The sequence below is a fragment of the Rhamphochromis sp. 'chilingali' genome (assembly GCF_963969265.1).
Source record: "Rhamphochromis sp. 'chilingali' genome assembly, chromosome: 2".
Taxonomy (NCBI): Eukaryota; Metazoa; Chordata; class Actinopteri; order Cichliformes; family Cichlidae; genus Rhamphochromis; species Rhamphochromis sp. 'chilingali'.
In genome coordinates, this window is record NC_137930.1 from 26,585,222 (window position 1) to 26,608,710 (window position 23,489).

Sequence of the window (23,489 nt, forward strand, 5' to 3'; positions counted from 1 at the left end):
TATATTTGCTAACTACAAGCGCAAGATTAATGAAAACTATTTTCTACGTGCGGCCGTCCTAAAGGTAAACTGTGTTAAAGCACCTCTATTTAAGGACTCATGTGGCAGAGATGGTGACGTCAACCGTCACGGGAGACTGTGACGTGCGGTCGACCGTCACGTCACAGTCTCCCCTTTGAGAAGATCAAAGAATAGCTCCGTGTCATTCCGCGCATGCTCAGATCATGCGCATTGAAATGAACGGGATATATATTTATTCATTCTAGATACCTTGCTATATAACAAAGGCGACTGCGCACTCAAAGGACGAGGAGAGTTCAAAATAGGGCTGTTCGATATAACGACACATATGGATGACGATATGAAAAAGTCTATCGCTTCATATTACGGCAATATTTTTTCATGGTTTTTATGGCTGTATCCCAAGTCAGGGTCTGCAGCCTTAAAGTACGCAGCCTCAATGGTCCTCAAGGGCCGTGTACTCAAAGACCGCTAAGGCCGGAAGTGCGAGGCTTGTGAAATGGGACGGTCTAGCCTCCGTCGCGCTGCCCAGGTTGCCTAGCAACCATGATAGCTGGAAACGTGTGGTTGACAGAAATTAAGGAGAACATATTTTGTTCGTTTGTTTGTTTCTACATGAGCTTTGTGTGATTTAATAAGCATCTGAGGCTGAGACCACAGGACTGTAAAACATGATTGTTGCATGCTTGCATATTTCTGAAAACATCTTAGTGGTGTGGCAGCCATGGGTTGAGCCAGCCCTGCAAACCCTGTGGATGGACGATGCAGTGGACAGTGGGAGGAAGCATCCTAAAGCTCTCTTTGCAGACCAGCCTGTGCGATTCTCCACTCGCCGACCAGAAAAGGCAAACGGCGGGTCTCAGTTGCAGCACTACATCGTGCAGGTAGCTGTTCAGGAGACACTTGTGCAGCAAGCCTGGCTCAGACACAGGTTCCTGAAAGCTCCCCGTCTGCACCTGTGCCTTCAACTGTTTCGGCTTGTCCTGCTTGTGCCGCCTCCTCTCCTTCTTCTTGGTAGACATCAAGTGTTGCCACACAGATATTATGTGGAGGATGCAGCAGGCCCCCACAACTTTGGGAGGAAACAGAGGCCAACCCTCAAGGGCTCACAAGAAGATGGAGTGCCAGCGTGTTTTGAGGATGCACAAAGTAGGATCTTTAATATTTCTGGCCTTTGCTGAGCTCTGGCTCTGCTAGTTTCACTGTTTCTCTGTTGGGGAATCCTCTCACACTCAAACTGTGAAATATGCTCCACTCCAGTCCACTGAATGGCTGTGGAAAATATGAAAGAGGACATAACTTTACACATTAACTTCTAACAATTTAAGCCCAAAGAGTCAGGAGCCTTTCGTTCAATAAGGTCAACCTGACAGAGAGAAATAGCAGAGCCTTAAAATTTTCCATGATAGAGGACGTTTGTTCTATAAATTATTACATTATTTCTCCAAGAAGGAGCTGAGGCCGCTTTTACCTTAATGCTACATAAAGTATAGTTGTGTATCGTTTAGGGAGTGGGTATGTTTTGGACAGCTAAACCTGAGGTTTCTTTGTGAACCACTTCCCCGTCTTTGTGGTTTGTTGAAAACGAAATGTACAGTGGCTGCAGCTCCTCTCTGGAACCACGCTGTTAGACAATAACTAATTACATTATTTCTCCAAGAAGGCGCTGAGGCTGCTTTTAGCACGGCGGGCCTTCTCTATGCTCTCAAAGGTTGGAGTCCCTTGAGGTAACTGTAGACGGTCATTTTCAGTCTCCATGATATTCTCAGCTTCCCCTAAAGACATCATGAAAAACACATTTAATGGGTATAATTAGTGACTGCAATCTTTTTTAAAAATGTCATTAATGAATAACTAAACACAATATTTGTTAAACATTTAGATGCATTATTTGGTAAACAGTAAGGTCCATTTGGACAGAGACTTTTTCTTTTTTAGCATTTTGGTTCTGTTCATTACCACAATTAATTTTAAATATAACAACTTTAAATATAATTAACTCAGATCCAGTTGAACTGCCGACTGTCAGCCTTAATTCAGTGGGTTGAACAAAAAGATTGCACAAAAATGTGAGAACTAAAATGCAATCCCATCATTTCAGGACATCAAAAGTACTGGACAAATAAAATAAAATGTATTCATTTGAATCGTGCTAATGCAAGCGCCACACCTCAAATCAACTCCAGGGCTTCTATCTGCTTAATTGATAATGACATAACAAAGGAAGTGCCCACACCTGCCCATGAAATAGCCTTTCAGTCAAATGTCCAATTACTTTTTGTCCCTTTAAAAAGCGGGGGGCACACGTTAAGGGGCCGGAACTCCAAAACCTTCATCCGATTTGAATGTGGATTTTCTCATATGAAAGCTGGGCGTCTACACATTATATAGATGCCCATCATAGCGGAAAGTGGAAATTGTTTTGGTAAACAGACACTATTCATGTATTCAAATATATATATGGACCTAACTGTATATTAGAGCCTGTGTTTTCTGGATATAGTGAGTCTGTGTTCTGCTGTTCAAAGTAAAATAATCCTCTAAAACCAAAGCAAAGAATCACTATATAATGCTTGATAAGGATTTATTTACCCGTCTGTGCACCCTCTTTTTAAATGTTAAACAGGTTTCCTTAAGATGATGATGCCTGTAAGTGTGTAGCTTTACCTCTCATACGATTAATAAGCGTTCCATAGGCGCTGTCCATCTGGTAGGCAAATATGAAACTGAGAGGTATGATGGGAGCCAGCATGCCTGGGTTCTTTCTTTTAATAGCTCTAAAGAAAAATGATGATAAACAGAAGACAATATTTAACTGCAAAGATAAAAGCACAACACAGAGATGAGTCTGTGTGTGTTTGTGTCAGATCTTTGTGAGGTGTTAGAATCTCACCCTGCAGTTAGTCCCACTGTGGCCACCGCAAAGAAACTGCCAAAGTATTTCAGAAACTCTCTGGACCAGGCGATCTGCATCGCCATCTGCCGCTCTCTCATCTGGTTCTGCATCAGAATCTGGCGCTCCATCTGGGCACATGCACGCGCGCACACAGACACACAAAAATAAATTAAGAAGAAATGATGAAATAAAATTTTCCCTGCTTGGTAAGATTTCATTTTCAGTTATAATCAATTTCAGTCAATTACTGTTGATCAGAGCTGTAATAATCCTCTGATTCATCAGTTAATTGTTTTATGAGAGTACAGACAGTTTAAAGAGATCTCCATAAGCACCAAAGGCTTAGTACTTTTTAAAAAAAAGCCCCTAAAAACTTGTAGGAAGTGTACATTACGTGAACAGAGATGTGATTAGTTGGGAGCACAGACTGAACTTCTATGTATGCTTGAGAAGTTTCTTTGGCATTTTTTTTAAGTCATGAAACTAAACCCTGGAATCCACTGCTGTAAACATGCCAACTACAAACACTACGCTCTAGGGAAGGAGGAAGTGACAAACTTTTCATCTCCACAATCTGGGTGTTTCGTACTCCTGACATCGACTCTTGGCTGTACACTCTTTAGGTTCAATGGAAATTACAGGAATGACTTCTGTAATTGACAGTGTTTGTTCTTTTAAAGCCAGCATCCGCTGAAACAAACTAGTGAGTAGTCTGAGCACACTTAAGGGTGTCCCCCTTTAATGGCACATGTTGTGAATGAGTGAAGAATGCATTTATGAAAAGAAAGCATTTCCCGCTCCTCCACACCATGTGTATGAGCTGCAGGAACGGGAAATGGGGTGACACGTTCGCTGAAAGGTCAGCTTTCATGACGGCTTCATCTGGGTCACAAAAAAGGAAGTAAATGGAAGATAGAGGATGTTAAATTTGAATAAACTATCCTGAAACTCACTCCAGCATCTAAGTACATAGATGCTGCAGGGTCTCCATCTTATAAAAATGAAGCAGTTCAATATGCCCATATACACAAATACGTAACATAAGTAAAGATCACTGCACATCTTTGCTCAGCCACCAGTTTCACATTATTAGTTAGTTTGTCTCCAAAGCGCTCAACCTGAAATGGCCCTCTGATGTACTCATTCCTAATCATGTCCTTCATGGTCACTCCAAACAAAAAAATCTTAACATCTTCAACTCTGTCACCTCCAGTTTTCCAAACCACACATCATAGCATCTTGAAAACCTTTCCTTTCAGTCTGCAACTATCCATCACAAATTACCGCTGACACTCGTCTCCACCCACTGTTACTTTGGATGGTTGGATGCTATTTGAACTCATCCACTTTCACTGCCTCTGCTCCTTCAATATTCTGCCCATCTCCCTCTCATTTTTGTGCTGATGCCAAATGAATCATGAGTGTTCCCCATCTTTCACTAGATGTCACAGCAGAGGTCAGAGGTGATGTGCGAGTGGGTGCACTTTCACTCACCTGCAGCCGTGCATTCGTTAGCATGAATTCTTGTTGCTTTTTTAAATTGTCATCCATGGATTTGGACAGCAGGACACCCATGGCTGCGTTGGCGTTTCTGTGAATTAAACACGCAGTCATTCAAACGTGCTGCTCTGCTCTCATCACAACAGCAAACAAAATTCCAGAGTCGGGCTTAGAAAAGCCACCTGCTTCAAACTGGATTTGTTTCAGCATGTAGTGACCTCTTCAGTCCTTCAGTGTCTCTTCACTTCAGCTTTAGCTTTAAGCCTCAACTCATTTTAAGCTTTCCCGTTAAGTTAGCGAATAACAACACGACTACTGTCTACACAGAGGAAGTATTTGCAACCCACCAAAAAGGTTTTACCAGAGAAAAAGAGGGGAAAGTGTTTTTGTTTTGTTTTTTACTTTTACACCAATTCAGGATTTTTTTTTCTTTTCTTTATTCAAATCAAGCAACAAAGTATATATCTCATTTACATTGACAGTTTTTTTTTTCCTTTATCAGATTTTCACAGTTTGGTATGAACTTTGTCTAATCTTAGTTTACCCTTGCTACACAATTCTCTTGCCTCTTTCACTAGTTTTATTGCTTCAGCTTCTGATATAACACGTACAAGTCCATCATCTACATAAAAGTTCCTTTGAATGAACCTCACTGTGTTTGGAGTGAACTTTTCCTCACATTGCGTGGCTAGATGATTTAAACCAAAGTTGAAAATCTTAGGCCTTAATGTAGAGTCCAGTAGGTGGCAGTGTTGACCAAAGAATGCTTAATTTCACTGTGGTCTCAGTTTTTAACCCTCCTGTTGTGTTGTTTCTGTGGTACAGCAAGGATATCCCTGAGTCAGTTTGTTTAGCCATCCAGAAGTGTCAGAACCCAAAAACTTCCAGTAAACTTTGCTGATATCTTATTATCAACTCCATTACTGCCCACAGGAACAGGACAGTTCACAACACCTGCGTTCTTGCACTTTACACGTCAGGTCAATAGAATACGGAGTGTGTGTGTGTGTGTGTGTGTGTGTGTGTGTGTGTGTGTGTGTGTGTGTGTGTGTGTGTGTGTGTGTGTGTGTGTGTGTGTGTGTGTGTGTGTGTGTGTGTTGGGGAAATATCTCTCACAGTTGCAAAGACAGATGTAGTTTTAGACCCTTTCAGCCTCCACTTTGGCTGCCAGGTCAAACCATTTTCATTTTATATGCTGGTTACACTTTTTAATCCAAGCAGAAATTTTGTATAAGAAAGGTCCTTTTAACAATTTTCTTTTTACATTTTAAAACTTGAAATCAGGTCAATTCATCACAATGGGAAGGTTAAAGCTTTTCACACATTAACATCTGTCACTTTCATTTAAAAAAAACTGGAGCTAGCAATGTTACTACTGTTGACCTTGTAACATTTATCATTTCAAACATAGCACAAGTCTAAAAGCATACCTGATCGGCAATCATAAGATTAACTAAATGATACGTCACCTACTGTGTGGACTGCAGGTGCGTTGTTCTGTGACGTCACTGAAAATGTTTCCGGCTTTAAAGTCTGAGGCTTTCTCTGTGTGGTGTCTGCACTCCCACGGGTCAGACATGCCAGTTAGGAAAAAACAGGAGAGCATAAGGATGAATGGGGCAAGAAGCTTAATTATTGCTACCAAGAAGCAGAAGACAAAACTGAAGTAAAAGGATTCTGTGAAGGTAAAGGAATCAAATCAAATCCATTCATTTCATTGAGAATTCAAATTTATTTATGTGGCTTTGAATGCAAACAACAGCTGCCTGTCTCTAATACTGTAAGGTAGTCCCTACAGTATTAGAGACAGGCCAGCAATCTGATGATCCCCTATGAGCAAGCACTTGGCAACTGTGGGGAGGAAAAACTCCCCGTTGGGAAGAAACCTCCAGCAGAACCAGGCTCAGGAAGGAGCAGCCTTCTGCCATGACTGGCTGGGTTCTCAACTGTTGTTTGCATGACTGAGATGGTAAGAGCCTAATTAACCCCATTATACCCCAATTATTAGTTATTTCCCTATTAAAATCGTCATAGTCCAGTTAGAGCCAAATAAAGTTGGCACTGACATTAGGTTGTCTTCACCTTTTCCATTTCCATAGAGGAAAATTAAAGGTATTGTGCTAAAAATGAAAGTAAATAAATTAATATAGCTCCAATTTTGTTGACCAAGAACAATAAAATGTAAAGGCAAATGCAAATACATCCTACAGCACGTGACATCAGGTGTGCCACATAATTTCTGACCTCTTGGACCATTTTCCAGAACATGGGACGAATAGCCACAATTGCTGACTTGCACATGTTGGACACTGTGGTAATGGATTGTCCTAAAAATCCAGTTCCTTTCCTGATGATAGAAACCCCTCTATGAAGAATCCCATTATGTTCTTCTCTCCCTTCCAAGGGACTAGGTCTTAGGTCTGGGATCGTGGATTCAGCAGGGTCTGATGCATCTCGATTTGAATTTTCCCATAGCTGATGTCTTTGAATCACAGAAGGCTGCTGCTGTATATGTTCAGGGTGAAGAATTTCACACACTTGGTTTAAACCGCTATTCTGATTATGCTGTCCTCTGCAGCTGCTGAAGCGGGGTTCAGGTATATGCTGATCTGGCAATGGTACCTCATGTTCCGCGTGTAAAATTTGGTTACCACAGCGAACTTCAGGTGCCTCGCATACAGTTTGGTCAGCAGTGGGTGAACGTTGGTCATCAAATCCCAACGTTTTTCTCATAATTTTGTGAGCATAAGTGCCCACAGTGCAAATCGCGCCCCAAGCGGAGTTTGACATGTTTACAGATGACGAGTTCTCTATTGCTTTCCTTGATTCTTGCAGTATTGTACGATTGAAAGACGTGATTTGTTTATATTTGCTAACTACACGCGCAAGATTAATGAAGGCTGTTTTCTACGTGCGGCCGTCCTAAAGGTAAACTGTGTTGAAGCACCTCTATTTATAGACTCATGTGGCAGAGATGGTGACGTCAACCGTCACGGGAGACTGTGACGTGCGGTCGACCGTCACGTCACAGTCTCCCCTTTGAGAAGATCAAAGAATAGCTCCGTGTCATTCCGCGCATGCTCAGATCATGCGTATTGAAATGAACGGGATATTTATTTATTCATTTTAAATACCTTGCTATATAACAAAGCGCGCACTCAAAGGACGAGGAGAGTTCAAAATAGGGCTGTTCGATATAACGACACATATGGATGACGATATGAAAAAGTCTATCGCTTCATATTACGGCAATATTTTTTCATGGTTTTTATGGCTGTATCCCAATTCAGGGTCTGCAGCCTTAAAGTACGCAGCCTCAATGGTCCTCAAGGGCCGTGTACTCAAAGACCGCTAAGGCCGGAAGTGCGAGGCTTGTGAAATGGGACGGTCTAGCCTCCGTCGCGCTGCCCAGGTTGCCTAGCAACCATGATAGCTGGAAACGTGTGGTTGACAGAAATTAAGGAGAACATATTTTGTTCGTTTGTTTGTTTCTACATGAGCTTTGTGTGATTTAATAAGCATCTGAGGCTGAGACCACAGGACTGTAAAACATGATTGTTGCATGCTTGCATATTTCTGAAAACATCTTAGTGGTGTGGCAGCCATGGGTTGAGCCAGCCCTGCAAACCCTGTGGATGGACGATGCAGTGGACAGTGGGAGGAAGCATCCTAAAGCTCTCTTTGCAGACCAGCCTGTGTGATTCTCCACTCGCCGACCAGAAAAGACAAACGGCGGGTCTCAGTTGCAGCACCTCATCCATTCTGTATGCATGAAGCTGCACGCATGTATCACCTTCATTCAAAAAAAAGGAGCCAGCTATTTTATTACTGTTGACCTTGTAACATTTATCACTTTAAACATAGCACAAGTCAAAAAGCATACCTGATAGGCAATCATAAGATAAAGCTCGTAAGCACTTACCTGTGGAAGTGCTTCAGTATTTATTGCATTTGGCAGTAACTGTGGTTCTAGCTGAAGCATTTACAGTATTTTTGAAGGAGGCGAATTCATCGTCTTATCTGACAAAAATCAACGCCTTTTCCTGTTATTTGTGACCATTTTGTAAACAAATATGCTTCTTAGAGTTGACATTATTAAAAATCCTGAATTGGTGTAAAAGTTAAAAAAAAAAACACTTTCCCCTCTTTTTCTCTGGTAAAACCTTTTGGTGGGCTGCAAATACTTCCTCTGTGTAGACAGTAGTCGTGTTGTTATTCGCTAACTTAACGGGAAAGCTTAAAATGAGTTGAGGCTTAAAGCTAAAGCTGAAGTGAAGAGACACTGAAGGACTGAAGAGGTCACTACATGCTGAAACAAATCCAGTTTGAAGCAGGTGGCTTTTCTAAGCCCGACTCTGGAATTTTGTTTGCTGTTGTGATGAGAGCAGAGCAGCACGTTTGAATGACTGCGTGTTTAATTCACAGAAACGCCAACGCAGCCATGGGTGTCCTGCTGTCCAAATCCATGGATGACAATTTAAAAAAGCAACAAGAATTCATGCTAACGAATGCACAGCTGCAGGTGAGTGAAAGTGCACCCACTCGCACATCACCTCTGACCTCTGCTGTGACATCTTTCACTAGTGAAAGATGGTGAAAGTGAAAAAGCAAAAAAAAAAAAAGCAGATTTTTAATTATTTTTTAACACATAAAATTGCCCCAAACCTTCCCACCAAAAGGTTTTACCTTCATACTTTGAAATTGTACTAGTTGCAGATGCTGAAATGATGTCGGACTAAGTTTAAATTGTGCACTTGTTTATTTGCATTATTTTTGTATCAGCTCCATGAGTACAGGAGACATCCACAGCAACTGTAGGTCTGCAAACATTTTTAATCTCTATGACTACAACCAAATCCATTTAGACCCACTACTTTCCCACTACTCTCTGGAGGAGGTAATTAACTACACTGCTCATTGTCTGAGTAGTGTGATCACTGTGCGTTACTTCCTTTGTCCCACACACTGACACAAACCCCTGTCCTAATGATGACACGCATACCATCTTTCTTTTAGTGTTTAAGTATTACTACACACCAAAGTCAAAAACCAGCCCAAAGTGATTTCACAGCAGGTACCACTGTGATTCTACTTAAGGAGGAAACTTGCACAGGTAGAAAAAAAGTTTGTTACCCTGGTGAAGATCATGCTATGGCTTCTGGACTGGGGTGAGCATACACTCAGCTTTAACCTCACTCTTCTCATTTTTCTAGCTCTTATAGTGTGTTAGTAAGATGTGGATCCAAGTCTGTAAAGCAGTTCTGGAAGGCGGGGATACATATTCTAACATGTGGTCTAGTTCGGTGCCTGATACACAGTTTCAAAAATCTCCTGTGGCTGCTCATATGTACGGTACACATATTTTGAGAATGGACTTCCTAGGAATGAGGAATTGGTGCCATCAAAATGGATTTATAGTAGGGGGTAGAGGTGGGAATCACCATACAACTCGCGATACGATATTATCACAATATTTAAAGCACGATACGATATTATTGTGATTTTTTTTAAAAATATTTTGCGATATTCATATTCTGTACATAAAGATAAACTTTATCAATATTCATTTTATCTAATATCAAAGTCTCACACTCAGTCTTTCTCTCATTTCAGTCAGTTTTATTGTTGACAAATTGAATGGTTTGTATTACAGTCTAGTCCAACTTAACTGAATGCAACCATCTGGTACAATTATAGCTATTCTGAACTATGCAATTTATGAAAACTATGCAGCCCATTCAGCAACTGAAGAATTTGAAAGTAAATTTAAAAAAATATATAATTTTACATTAAATAAAAAAGTTTTAAACTTAATTAAAATTAAACATGTCTTAAATTAAAATAAGTAAACTGTCATGTTTATTGCTGCCAAAAAAAAAAGTTAAACACATTTGGACAGTGAAGAAATGTCAGGATTCTTGCTCAGAAAAAGGATCAACATGCTGTGAAGTCAACATGCTCTGATTCCAGAGCATGTTGACTTCAGAGAAAAAATTGTTTGTAACAAAATATCGATTTCTGCTGACCCTGTATCGATACATTATTAGCAAACAAAATATCACGATACTACACAGTATCGATTTTTTCCCCCACCCCTAGTAGGGGGGGTTTGTTTTCTTTCAAGGAAAAAAAAAACTGATGCAAATATCTACTGACATCAGAGCATTATAGTGACTTACATAAAAACGAAAAGAAAGTAGATCTTATTTACGTGAAATTGGAAAACCCAAACACCGACAAATGGGGGGGGGGGGGGGGAATCTTTAGTCACAAAAAGAAATTCTTCTGTGGAAATACGCCACTGGGCTCAGATGTTCATATTGCTGTCTTAAGCAGGAGGAACTTTCTTTGGAAAGATGGAGTCAAAGAGGGTCAAAGCTTTCTGAAATCTTTCCAAATTACTGTAACTGTAAGATGCTTTTTTAAATGCCTATTTTCAATCCCCTGGCAATATTTCAATAGAATTGAAATCTTAGCATTGGTTAGGCGCCTCAGGTCTTCTCCTTGAGTCCTTTCTTTGTGGATTTACTAGTGCATTTAGGAACATTACTCCATATCCAATTTTGGACAAATCATTTTTAAAAGCATGAGAGCATACAGAGTGCCCAAAAGTCAAAGTTTGCAAACATGTAAAAAAAAAAAAAAACCTTAATCCACAAAAAAAAAAACCCTAACATGAAATATTTTGTATTCATCAGGAATACCTGCTGCACATATTTCCCGCATGTATTTGCTCTGCTTTTCTTTCTCACATGTTACATCTGTTTCTTTTCCTTCTTCCAATGTGTAGATCATGATGATTTGTGTGCATCTGTTTTCAAGTTAGTGTCCCGCCTTGTGTTCATACTTGCACCCTTCACAAATGTCACCCTCAGACTGCGTTGGTTCATTTCTGCTTTTTCCAGTCCTGTCCCAGAGTCACAGTCTGCTGCTTGTCTGAGCTTGCCAAAACCAAATCTTTTCCTTTTGATATTCCCACCAGCAGATATGTTTGTCTAGTTTTGAATTGCACATCTACACTAATAGGGCTAATTTATCACTTATGGGTTCGTAGCTATCCCATACAAACAGCCTGTAGAAACAGAAAATGGTAAAGAATGTTATACAAAGACCCTGAAGTCTTTAATGTAGATGACACATTATCATTATTATTGTTGTTATAAGTGTTCATTGTTATAAACACTCATGAGTCATTTGGCATCAGCACAAAAATGAGAGGGAGATGGGCAGAATATTGAAGGAGCAGAGGCAGTGAAAGTGGATGAGTTCAAATAGCATCCAACCATCCAAAGTAACAGTGGGTGGAGACGAGTGTCAGCGGTAATTTGTGATGGATAGTTGCAGACTGAAAGGAAAGGTTTTTAAGATGCTATGATGTGTGGTTTGGAAAACTGGAGGTGACAGAGTTGAAGATGTTAAGATTTTTTTGTTTGGAGTGACCATGAAGGACATGATTAGGAATGAGTACATCAGAGGGCCATTTCAGGTTGAGCGCTTTGGAGACAAACTAACTAATAATGTGAAACTGGTGGCTGAGCAAAGATGTGCAGTGATCTTTACTTATGTTACGTATTTGTGTATATGGGCATATTGAACTGCTTCATTTTTATAAGATGGAGACCCTGCAGCATCTATGTACTTAGATGCTGGAGTGAGTTTCAGGATAGTTTATTCAAATTTAACATCCTCTATCTTCCATTTACTTCCTTTTTTGTGACCCAGATGAAGCCGTCATGAAAGCTGACCTTTCAGCGAACGTGTCACCCCATTTCCCGTTCCTGCAGCTCATACACATGGTGTGGAGGAGCGGGAAATGCTTTCTTTTCATAATTGCATTCTTCACTCATTCACAACATGGGCCGTTAAAGGGGGACACCCTTAAGTGTGCTCAGACTACTCACTAGTTTGTTTCAGCGGATGCTGGCTTTAAAAGAACAAACACTGTCAATTACAGAAGTCATTCCTGTAATTTCCATTGAACCTAAAGAGTGTACAGCCAAGAGTCGATGTCAGGAGTACGAAACACCCAGATTGTGGAGATGAAAAGTTTGTCACTTCCTCCTTCCCTAGAGCGTAGTGTTTGTAGTTGGCATGTTTACAGCAGTGGATTCCAGGGTTTAGTTTCATGACTTAAAAAAAATTCCAAAGAAACTTCTCAAGCATACATAGAAGTTCAGTCTGTGCTCCCAACTAATCACATCTCTGTTCACGTAATGTACACTTCCTACAAGTTTTTAGGGGCTTTTTTTTAAAAAGTACTAAGCCTTTGGTGCCTATGGAGATCTCTTTAAACTGTCTGTACTCTCATAAAACAATTAACTGATGAATCAGATGATTATTACAGCTCTGATCAACAGTAATTGACTGAAATTGATTATAACTGAAAATGAAATCTTACCAAGCAGGGAAAATTTTATTTCATCATTTCTTCTTAATTTATTTTTGTGTGTCTGTGTGCGCGCGTGCATGTGCCCAGATGGAGCGCCAGATTCTGATGCAGAACCAGATGAGAGAGCGGCAGATGGCGATGCAGATCGCCTGGTCCAGAGAGTTTCTGAAATACTTTGGCAGTTTCTTTGCGGTGGCCACAGTGGGACTAACTGCAGGGTGAGATTCTAACACCTCACAAAGATCTGACACAAACACACACAGACTCATCTCTGTGTTGTGCTTTTATCTTTGCAGTTAAATATTGTCTTCTGTTTATCATCATTTTTCTTTAGAGCTATTAAAAGAAAGAACCCAGGCATGCTGGCTCCCATCATACCTCTCAGTTTCATATTTGCCTACCAGATGGACAGCGCCTATGGAACGCTTATTAATCGTATGAGAGGTAAAGCTACACACTTACAGGCATCATCATCTTAAGGAAACCTGTTTAACATTTAAAAAGAGGGTGCACAGACGGGTAAATAAATCCTTATCAAGCATTATATAGTGATTCTTTGCTTTGGTTTTAGAGGATTATTTTACTTTGAACAGCAGAACACAGACTCACTATATCCAGAAAACACAGGCTCTAATATACAGTTAGGTCCATATATATATTTAAATACATGAATAGTGTCTGTTTACCAAAACAATTTCCACTTTCCGCTATGATGGGCATCTATATAATGTGTAGACGCCCAGCTTTCATATGAGAAAATCCACATTCAAATCGGATGAAGGTTTTGGAGTTCCGGCCCCTTAACGTGTGCCCCCCGCTTTTTAAAGGGACAAAAAGTAATTGGACATTTGACTGAAAGGCTATTTCATGGGCAGGTGTGGGCACTTCCTTTGTTATGTCATTATCAATTAAGCAGATAGAAGCCCTGGAGTTGATTTGAGGTGTGGCGCTTGCATTAGCACGATTCAAATGAATACATTTTATTTTATTTGTCCAGTTACTTTTGATGTCCTGAAATGATGGGATTGCATTTTAGTTCTCACATTTTTGTGCAATCTTTTTGTTCAACCCACTGAATTAAGGCTGACAGTCGGCAGTTCAACTGGATCTGAGTTAATTATATTTAAAGTTGTTATATTTAAAATTAATTGTGGTAATGAACAGAACCAAAATGCTAAAAAAGAAAAAGTCTCTGTCCAAATGGACCTTACTGTTTACCAAATAATGCATCTAAATGTTTAACAAATATTGTGTTTAGTTATTCATTAATGACATTTTTAAAAAAGATTGCAGTCACTAATTATACCCATTAAATGTGTTTTTCATGATGTCTTTAGGGGAAGCTGAGAATATCATGGAGACTGAAAATGACCGTCTACAGTTACCTCAAGGGACTCCAACCTTTGAGAGCATAGAGAAGGCCCGCCGTGCTAAAAGCAGCCTCAGCGCCTTCTTGGAGAAATAATGTAATTAGTTATTGTCTAACAGCGTGGTTCCAGAGAGGAGCTGCAGCCACTGTACATTTCGTTTTCAACAAACCACAAAGACGGGGAAGTGGCTCACAAAGAAACCTCAGGTTTAGCTGTCCAAAACATACCCACTCCCTAAACGATACACAACTATACTTTATGTAGCATTAAGGTAAAAGCGGCCTCAGCTCCTTCTTGGAGAAATAATGTAATAATTTATAGAACAAACGTCCTCTATCATGGAAAATTTTAAGGCTCTGCTATTTCTCTCTGTCAGGTTGACCTTTATTGAACGAAAGGCTCCTTATTCTGTCTCATTTCAGTCTTTCAGATACACCAATCGGGCATTACATTATGACTACCTAACTAACACTGTGTTGGTCGCCCTTTTGCTGCCAAAGCGGCCCTGACCCATCACATGATATCTGGCACCAAGATGCCAGGTGTGGCCTCCGTGTTGAATAGTCTGAATCAGTGTTACTCACTTTGCTAATGGTCATAATGTTATGCCTGATTGGTGTATGCCACATGTTGATCCATGAGTTAAGTTTTATTACAGTGTTATAAGAGCATTGTGTGACCACAGCAGATAACTTGTCTCTAAATATTGCACAATTGCAGTTATATCATCAGTGTTTTCTTTAGGTTGTTATTTTCCAGGGTTTGCTTTGATTATGTATGATGGACTTGAAGGGAAATTGATAGTAATATTAATCAGTTTATGTTATCTCTCTGGGGGGTTTTGTTGTATTTAGATGAACAAGAATACCAGCTGCTATAAGCCTGGTTCATGGTAAATGGCCTGTATTTGTATAGCGCTTTTCTAGTCCCTAAGGACCCCAAAGCGCTTTACACAACCTGTCATCCACCCATTCACACACACATTCACACACTGGTGATGGCAAGCTACATTGTAGCCACAGCCACCCTGGGGCGCACTGACAGAGGCGAGGCTGCCGGACACTGGCGCCACCGGGCCCTCTGACCACCACCAGTAGGCAACGGGTGAAGTGTCTTGCCCAAGGACACAACGACCAAGACTGTCCAAGCCGGGGCTCGAACCGGCAACCTTCCGATTACAAGGCGAACTCCCAACTCTTGAGCCACAATCGCCCCATGAATGTAATGATGATGATTGAACAAAGTGGTAAGACAATGATTGTTGACTTTGGTCAAAGCTGCAATTAGACCAGTGCAGAGCAGAAATTCTCTTAAACACTCTTCATAACAGCTCATTTTATCTGGCTCTTATGTGTAATACGTCGCCTTTAAAAAGCTCCTGAAACACTGATGACTGTTGCAGGTCACTTGCCTCTCTGTTTAGATGATAGACTGTATGCAAAAGATGGACGTAGCATCCAAACCCTCCACTTTTTCTCCTTTACATTCAGCTCCTGCTGTCCTGGAACAGCAAAGGCTTGCCCTTTCTTTCTCATTTCAGTGGCTACAATCCATCCTTTGTATTCAGTCTGTGGTTCTTTTCTATCCAGGTCATAGACGTGATACTTTCTAAGAAGCTTTGTTTTGATGAAATGCCCTCTGCCAGGCTGGTAACTTTTGCAGTTGCCGATAACCAACAGCTGAAGTGATCAAAATGTAATGGTGCATTATTGGTAAAGATTCTCAGACATTTGTATTGACAGATAAAATGTATTATTTTCAACACTAAAATTTTAATTGTAGGTGTGAGGGAGCTTCAATACAAAGCTGTTGGACCTCCAACTTTAAGCCATCACAGTAGATTCCAAGGTGCTGATATCTATACTTTGTGTTTGACATCTGGAAAAAAATTTAAATTAATAAAAAAAGAAAATTGAAAAGATTTCAGTGTCTGAATTGATCTTTGTGACAAGGACACCCCCTGAATGCAAAGCTGTAGAGCAGGGATGTCAGTGTTTCTGTTAATGTAATGAGATCTTTTAATCTCAAAGAGCAGCAACTTAAGCAGTATGTGGGGTTTGTTTGTTTTTTAACGTGATAATGAAATGCTGCATATTAAATGACATTTCTCAGGATGACTCTTTGGGCTTAAATTGTTAGAAGTTAATGTGTAAAGTTATGTCCTCTTTCATATTTTCCACAGCCATTCAGTGGACTGGAGTGGAGCATATTTCACAGTTTGAGTGTGAGAGGATTCCCCAACAGAGAAACAGTGAAACTAGCAGAGCCAGAGCTCAGCAAAGGCCAGAAATATTAAAGATCCTACTTTGTGCATCCTCAAAACACACTGGCACTCCATCTTCTTGTGAGCCCTTGAGGGTCGGCCTCTGTTTCCTCCCAAAGTTGTGGGGGCCTGCTGCATCCTCCACATAATATCTGTGTGGCAACACTTGATGTCTACCAAGAAGAAGGAGAGGAGGCGGCACAAGCAGGACAAGCCGAAACAGTTGAAGGCACAGGTGCAGACGGGGAGCTTTCAGGAACCTGTGTCTGAGCCAGGCTTGCTGCACAAGTGTCTCCTGAACAGCTACCTGCATGATGTAGTAACGCACAGTGATCACACTACTCAGACAATGAGCAGTGTAGTTAATTACCTCCTCCAGAGAGTAGTGGGAAAGTAGTGGGTCTAAATGGATTTGGTTGTAGTCATAGAGATTAAAAATGTTTGCAGACCTACAGTTGCTGTGGATGTCTCCTGTACTCATGGAGCTGATACAAAAATAATGCAAATAAACAAGTGCACAATTTAAACTTAGTCCGACATCATTTCAGCATCTGCAACTAGTACAATTTCAAAGTATGAAGGTAAAACCTTTTGGTGGGAAGGTTTGGGGCAATTTTATGTGTTAAAAAATAATTAAAAATCTGCTTTTTTTTTTTTTTTTGCTTTTTCACTTTCACCATCTTTCACTAGTGAAAGATGTCACAGCAGAGGTCAGAGGTGATATGCGAGTGGGTGCACTTTCACTCACCTGCAGCCGTGCATTCGTTAGCATGAATTCTTGTTGCTTTTTTAAATTGTCATCCATGGATTTGGACAGCAGGACACCCATGGCTGCGTTGGCGTTTCTGTGAATTAAACACGCAGTCATTCAAACGTGCTGCTCTGCTCTCATCACAACAGCAAACAAAATTCCAGAGTCGGGCTTAGAAAAGCCACCTGCTTCAAACTGGATTTGTTTCAGCATGTAGTGACCTCTTCAGTCCTTCAGTGTCTCTTCACTTCAGCTTTAGCTTTAAGCCTCAACTCATTTTAAGCTTTCCCGTTAAGTTAGCGAATAACAACACGACTACTGTCTACACAGAGGAAGTATTTGCAGCCCACCAAAAGGTTTTACCAGAGAAAAAGAGGGGAAAGTGTTTTTTTTTTTTTTAACTTTTACACCAATTCAGGATTTTTAATAATGTCAACTCTAAGAAGCATATTTGTTTACAAAATGGTCACAAATAACAGGAAAAGGCGTTGATTTTTGTCAGATAAGACGATGAATTCGCCTCCTTCAAAAATACTGTAAATGCTTCAGCTAGAACCACAGTTACTGCCAAATGCAATAAATACTGAAGCACTTCCACAGGTAAGTGCTTACGAGCTTTATCTTATGATTGCCTATCAGGTATGCTTTTTGACTTGTGCTATGTTTAAAGTGATAAATGTTACAAGGTCAACAGTAATAAAATAGCTGGCTCCTTTTTTTTGAATGAAGGTGATACATGCGTGCAGATTCATGCATACAGAATGGATGAGGTGCTGCAACTGAGACCCGCCGTTTGTCTTTTCTGGTCGGCGAGTGGAGAATCACACAGGCTGGTCTGCAAAGAGAGCTTTAGGATGCTTCCTCCCACTGTCCACTGCATCGTCCATCCACAGGGTTTGCAGGGCTGGCTCAACCCATGGCTGCCACACCACTAAGATGTTTTCAGAAATATGCAAGCATGCAACAATCATGTTTTACAGTCCTGTGGTCTCAGCCTCAGATGCTTATTAAATCACACAAAGCTCATGTAGAAACAAACAAACGAACAAAATATGTTCTCCTTAATTTCTGTCAACCACACGTTTCCAGCTATCATGGTTGCTAGGCAACCTGGGCAGCGCGACGGAGGCTAGACCGTCCCATTTCACAAGCCTCGCACTTCCGGCCTTAGCGGTCTTTGAGTACACGGCCCTTGAGGACCATTGAGGCTGCGTACTTTAAGGCTGCAGACCCTGAATTGGGATACAGCCATAAAAAAAATATTGCCGTAATATGAAGCGATAGACTTTTTCATATCGTCATCCATATGTGTCTTATATCGAACAGCCCTATTTTGAACTCTCCTCGTCCTTTGAGTGCGCAGTCGCCTTTGTTATATAGCAAGGTATTTAAAATGAATAAATAAATATCCCGTTCGTTTCAATACGCATGATCTGAGCATGCGCGGAATGACACGGAGCTATTCTTTGATCCTTTGATCTTCTCAAAGGGGAGACTGTGACGTGACGGTCGACCGCACGTCACAGTCTCCCGTGACGGTTGACGTCACCATCTCTGCCACATGAGTCCTTAAATAGAGGTGCTTTAACACAGTTTACCTTGGTGCGTCTTCGGTAACAGCGACTTGTTTTTGCAAAGCAGGAGTCTTTGACAAAGGCAATACCTTTACATTTAAATAATTCAGGGAACATTTTTTTTCTTTTGACACTTGTCCCTGCAGCAGTTACAAAGTTAGTCAATGGAGAGAATAGCTCAGCGTTTAGAGGCTCTCATAGAGCAAAATAGAATGATTAATGCAAGGATGGACAACATTGAAAGGGAGTTGAGTGTACGAAAGAAAGAGACTGAGAATGTGAGGCGTGAGAAAGCACCACAGAGTGCTTTTGCCAACTTCGCAAGTAACGTAGGTCTAGGTCTAGGTCTAGGTCTTGCCATAACGGGCGCTATTTATTACCTGCCCACCTTGATTGGCTAATTATAACATAATAACTATACTGTGCTCTCATTTATGTTCAGTTTTATTTTGCCCTCACCTCCCAACCAGTCATGACAGAAGACTGCCCCACACTGAGCCTGGTTCTGTCACAGGTTTCTTCCTGTTAAAAGGGAGTTTTTCCTGTCCACCGTTGCTCATAGGGAATCACTTGATTGTTGGGGTTGAATCTTTGGATTGAATTTAATTGCCTTAAACTGAAAATCAAAAATTCAAGTGAGGGGTTGACCAGGGCTCGTTAGGTGGGTTGTTTTTTTTATTTGTAATTTGATAATTAAAATAAAGAAAAATTATATTTAAAAATATATATTAATTGCTCTGTGTGTTTACTTCAATGAAGACGTGTATTTTTTGTGATAGAAAAATATAAATTGTCCAAAATATTTGAGAGTTTTTAAATTAGCACTGCATGAGTTTAACTGTGGCACAGACAGCTGTCAATCCTGGTGAGTGAGAGTTCAACCTCCAAACTGAACCCAGTGTGTTACTCGCAGAATCACAGATTTACTCACATTTACTGATTGTTCTGTAGGGTCTTTACAATTTTCAGCCCCTTCAGGTGACTGTTGTCTTCTGACTCCATCTTTAGGGTTTAGTTAGATTAAATATTTAACCAGTTAATTCAAGAATGAAAGACACATTTATCACAAAGGCACTCTTATAATGTAGATTAAATGTGTGTTGACATAACATCTAGATATATGATTAGAAAGAGAGAAATGTTGTAATGACATGAACAAAGTGCAGTATTCCAAGATGGCATCAGAGTTTTAACACCTTTTATACTCATGTTTTTATAATTATGTTAAGTGTAAAAGCTCAAAGATGATGACATAGATGCATCTGTTTCTGTTATTATCACAATAATCACAACATAAATGAATATTGTGACATTTTTTCTGTGCTGTATTAAGGTTACCAGAGTCAGCTGGGGATTCATGAACATCATCAGTGATGTTTCTCCACAGCGGGCTCATCAGTACCTGGTGACAGAAGGTCAATCCAGCTCTGACTTGAGGCTGTTCAAGAATCAGCTCCACTTGATCTGGTTCCACCTCTACCACAGGCAGAGAAACACAGGGTGAGATATTTTTAAGTGACCTGCACGTCTTTTTGTACAGAACAAACAGATGTAGTGAAGCCGTAGCGTTGCTCAACCCGAGAATGATGATATGTGTTTGCGTGTAAACATAATAAGATTTGACCTTGGTGAGTTTTTCTATGACGTCACAGTAAAAGTTTCATATTTTTTTTATTGGCTGAGGACCAAAGTTGCTGAGAATTCAAGTAAACATCTTATGATGTGTTTTCCGTCTTCTAGTCTGATAGTAGACATATATTTCACTTAATTTAGTCTAAATTACACTGAGTGCTTTTATTAGTAGGCCATCAGATTTATTGGAAAACATATTTATCACTTCCACCTCTTCTTTAAGTCAAAGAGTTATTTTTATTGATGGCATGAAGTTGGCTTTAAAGTGAGTTGTAAGGTCTCGGGGTTGATATTGTTACAGCATCAACTTGATCACAAACTCACAACCGTTGAACTAAAACACAATGTAAATTCAATGAAATAGAAAGACGGGTGAAACAGAGACATAAAGTCATCGATATAATATGCAAAACATACTGGCCCATGCTTTGAGGCAGAAATAAACACCTTACAGATATTTTTAAGAACATTTGAACTTCTTCTGACTTAAATTTGTCTCTCCAGCTTCAGCTTGCCATGGTCATACCTCAGCATGGGCATGCATCTTCCTCAGGTGCACCAGTGGAACCAACATGCAGTACAATAGTTCCTACATGAGAATTTCCACAATAAATGTCCTAATGACATATAAAATATGCATAGTGCAAAACAAAATATGTTAACTAAAAGTATGGCAGTAAAACTCCCACCAAATGACAAACCTATTGTGATTTCTGCCTAAACACATTATAGTAGGAACATGCTTACATTTTAGCATTTATTCTGCTTCTAGCAATAGCACAGTTTTGTGTACTGGCCTATCAAGATACGCTGGTTTGACAGTCCTTTTCCCATCCCTATCCAAAATTGAATCACAGAGAAAAAGCTTAACCATTCTAATACTTCCATCTACGCTTGGATATACCTCTGTTACTCTTGCCAGTTTCCACTTTTTCCTTGGAGAATTGTCTTCTTGAAGAATAACAATATCTTTCACCTTTGCACTCCTTTTATCTTTTTGCCAGATCTGTCTCTGTTGAAGAGTGAGAAGATATTCCTTCTTCCACCTTGTCCAGAATTAATTGGCTAAAAACTAAACTTGGCGCCATCTCCTTCTCAAGTACAGGTCCCTGCTCACAAATTTGCCAGGAGCGGGTAGAATAATGCTGGCCTTCATCATGAGAATATGATTTGGTGTACGAGGCTCTAAATTTGGGTCATTTAGGTTCTCTACTACTACTAGGTGCTATTCACAATAACCATAACTTCATAAAGACACGTTCTGAGTGAGGAAGTGTCAAGTCTCTTAGAAGTGTGATCTAGAATAGTCGTTAAAACGCATCTAATAGTCCTAATTTGCCTTCCCCAAAAACCTCTCATGTGGCTTGAAGAGGGGTGCTCAGAACAAACTTACATCTGCATTGTTTCAACTGTTCTTTGTCAAAATCATTCAGTGCATTTACAAGCTCTCCATCCATTTCTCCTTTTTTTTCAGGGTCGCGGGGGGCGCTGGAGCCTATCCCAGCTGTCATAGGGCGAGAGGTGGGGTACACCCTGGACAGGTCGCCAGTCTAACACACAGGGATGGACAACCATTCGCACCTACGGGCAATTTAGATTTTTCAATTAACCTATCCCTACAAACTGCATGTCTTTGGACAGTGGGAGGAAGCCGGAGTACCCGGAGATAACCCATGCAAACACGGTTGGAATTGAACTCAGGACCTTCTTGCTGTGAGGCAACAGTGCTAACCACCGTGCCACCATGCTGCCCTCAAAAGCTCTCCCTTAGCACCAAAATAATTTAGTACCTTGGTCACACCTGATTACATGTCCACAAATAGAAATAAAACAACATGATGCATTCATAAAATGATCAGTTGTAAGGTCATCCAACATTTCATTATGTATTGCTCTAGAACACATACATGTACAAAGAAGACCATTCCTTTTAAGTTCTTTTCTACCCTCTTTTACATAAAAAGGTCCAAAACAGTCAATGCCACAGTAGGAGAATGGGGGTGTTGTTTCCATTCTATCCTCTGGTAAATCTGACCTCCCATGATCTTGACTATGTCTCCTGTACTTTGTGCAGGTTGTGCACTTGTAGATGTGAGAAGCAACTGAATCGCTGCATCCTGTAATGCATACTCTATTGGAGCGCAGCTCAGTGACAGTTATTCCTCTTCCTTGATGCTGCACCTTTTCGTGGTACTGTTTAATAAGTAAACACAACATGACTTGATTTGGGGATAATGGCAGGATGTTTGATATATGGGTGTAGAGTTGCTCTTGTCCTCCCACCCTAAGTACTCCCTGCTCATCAACAAATGGACTTAGGCTGTAGAGCTTGTGTGTCTTATCCTTCAGTTGAATGTCCTTCCCTCAAGTCAAGTCCTTGATTTCTTTGTTCTGTTCTGTTCTTAAATAACTACATTTTCCGTAGCCTGTCACACCAGCGTCTGAAAAATGGTGTAGTTCACACTGCCTGTGTTTGCAGGTAAGACACGTCTTTGAACTTTCACCTTTGACAAGTTTTGAAGATCTAGGATTCCCACAGTGACAGTGTTGATCTGAGAGTGGCTCGTCCCATTCTACTTTCTCTTGGCATAACTGTTGCAGGATTTGTTTTCCTCTTAGGATGAAGGGTGCCACAAATCCCAGTGGGTCGTACACTGATGCTATTGTGCACAGAATTCCTCTTCTTGTCATTGGGCGCTCTTTTACAGTTACTCTGAACTAAAACTCATCAGAAGAAATGCACCACTGAACACCAAGTGGTCTTTCCATCAATAGATCTAAGTCCTTAATACTTTCAGCACTCTCTTCTCCCGACAGTGACTTTATCAGATTTTCACAGTTTGGTATGAACTTTGTCTAATCTTAGTTTACCCTTGCTACACAATTCTCTTGCCTCTTTCACTAGTTTTATTGCTTCAGCTTCTGATATAACACGTACAAGTCCATCATCTACATAAAAGTTCCTTTGAATGAACCTCACTGTGTTTGGAGTGAACTTTTCCTCACATTGCGTGGCTAGATGATTTAAACCAAAGTTGAAAATCTTAGGCCTTAATGTAGAGTCCAGTAGGTGGCAGTGTTGACCAAAGAATG

At 40.4% G+C, this 23,489-nt stretch overlaps 2 protein-coding genes across 2 annotated transcripts in view; one reads left to right on the forward strand and one right to left on the reverse strand.

The window, feature by feature from the left end:
• The window catches only part of LOC308391962 (plasminogen receptor (KT)-like), a gene marked incomplete at its 5' end in the record, with an annotated part of 45,774 nt that extends 30,283 nt beyond the window's left edge, over nucleotides 1-15,491 (forward strand). Inside the window, 3 exons of the mRNA XM_080874795.1 lie at nucleotides 12,894-13,024; nucleotides 13,141-13,250; nucleotides 14,144-15,491. Of these exons, the coding sequence (XP_080730921.1) occupies nucleotides 12,894-13,024; nucleotides 13,141-13,250; nucleotides 14,144-14,271 (369 nt within the window). The 3' untranslated portion in view covers nucleotides 14,272-15,491. The remainder of the gene's footprint in view (nucleotides 1-12,893; nucleotides 13,025-13,140; nucleotides 13,251-14,143) is intronic.
• LOC308392011 (plasminogen receptor (KT)-like) lies at nucleotides 1,390-4,724 on the reverse strand. The gene is made up of 5 exons (XM_080874855.1): nucleotides 4,600-4,724; nucleotides 4,412-4,508; nucleotides 2,915-3,045; nucleotides 2,689-2,798; nucleotides 1,390-1,796 (listed from the first exon to the last, which is right to left on the reverse strand). Exons 2-5 carry the CDS (start codon nucleotides 4,490-4,492, stop codon nucleotides 1,669-1,671), a joined length of 450 nt encoding a protein of 149 aa, XP_080730981.1. The 5' UTR covers nucleotides 4,493-4,508; nucleotides 4,600-4,724; the 3' UTR covers nucleotides 1,390-1,668.
• Nucleotides 15,492-23,489: the final 7,998 nt, after the last annotated feature.

Excerpts from the sequence above, each read along its gene's own strand:
- LOC308392011 (XM_080874855.1), bottom strand. The coding sequence starts at position 4,492 with ATGGGTGTCCTGCTGTCCAAATCCATGGATGACAATTTAAAAAAGCAA. Across the intron at positions 3,046-4,411 it reads TAACGAATGCACGGCTGCAG|ATGGAGCGCCAGATTCTGAT; the intron begins GTGAGTGAAAGT and ends GCATGTGCCCAG. Across the intron at positions 2,799-2,914 it reads ACAGTGGGACTAACTGCAGG|AGCTATTAAAAGAAAGAACC; the intron begins GTGAGATTCTAA and ends ATTTTTCTTTAG.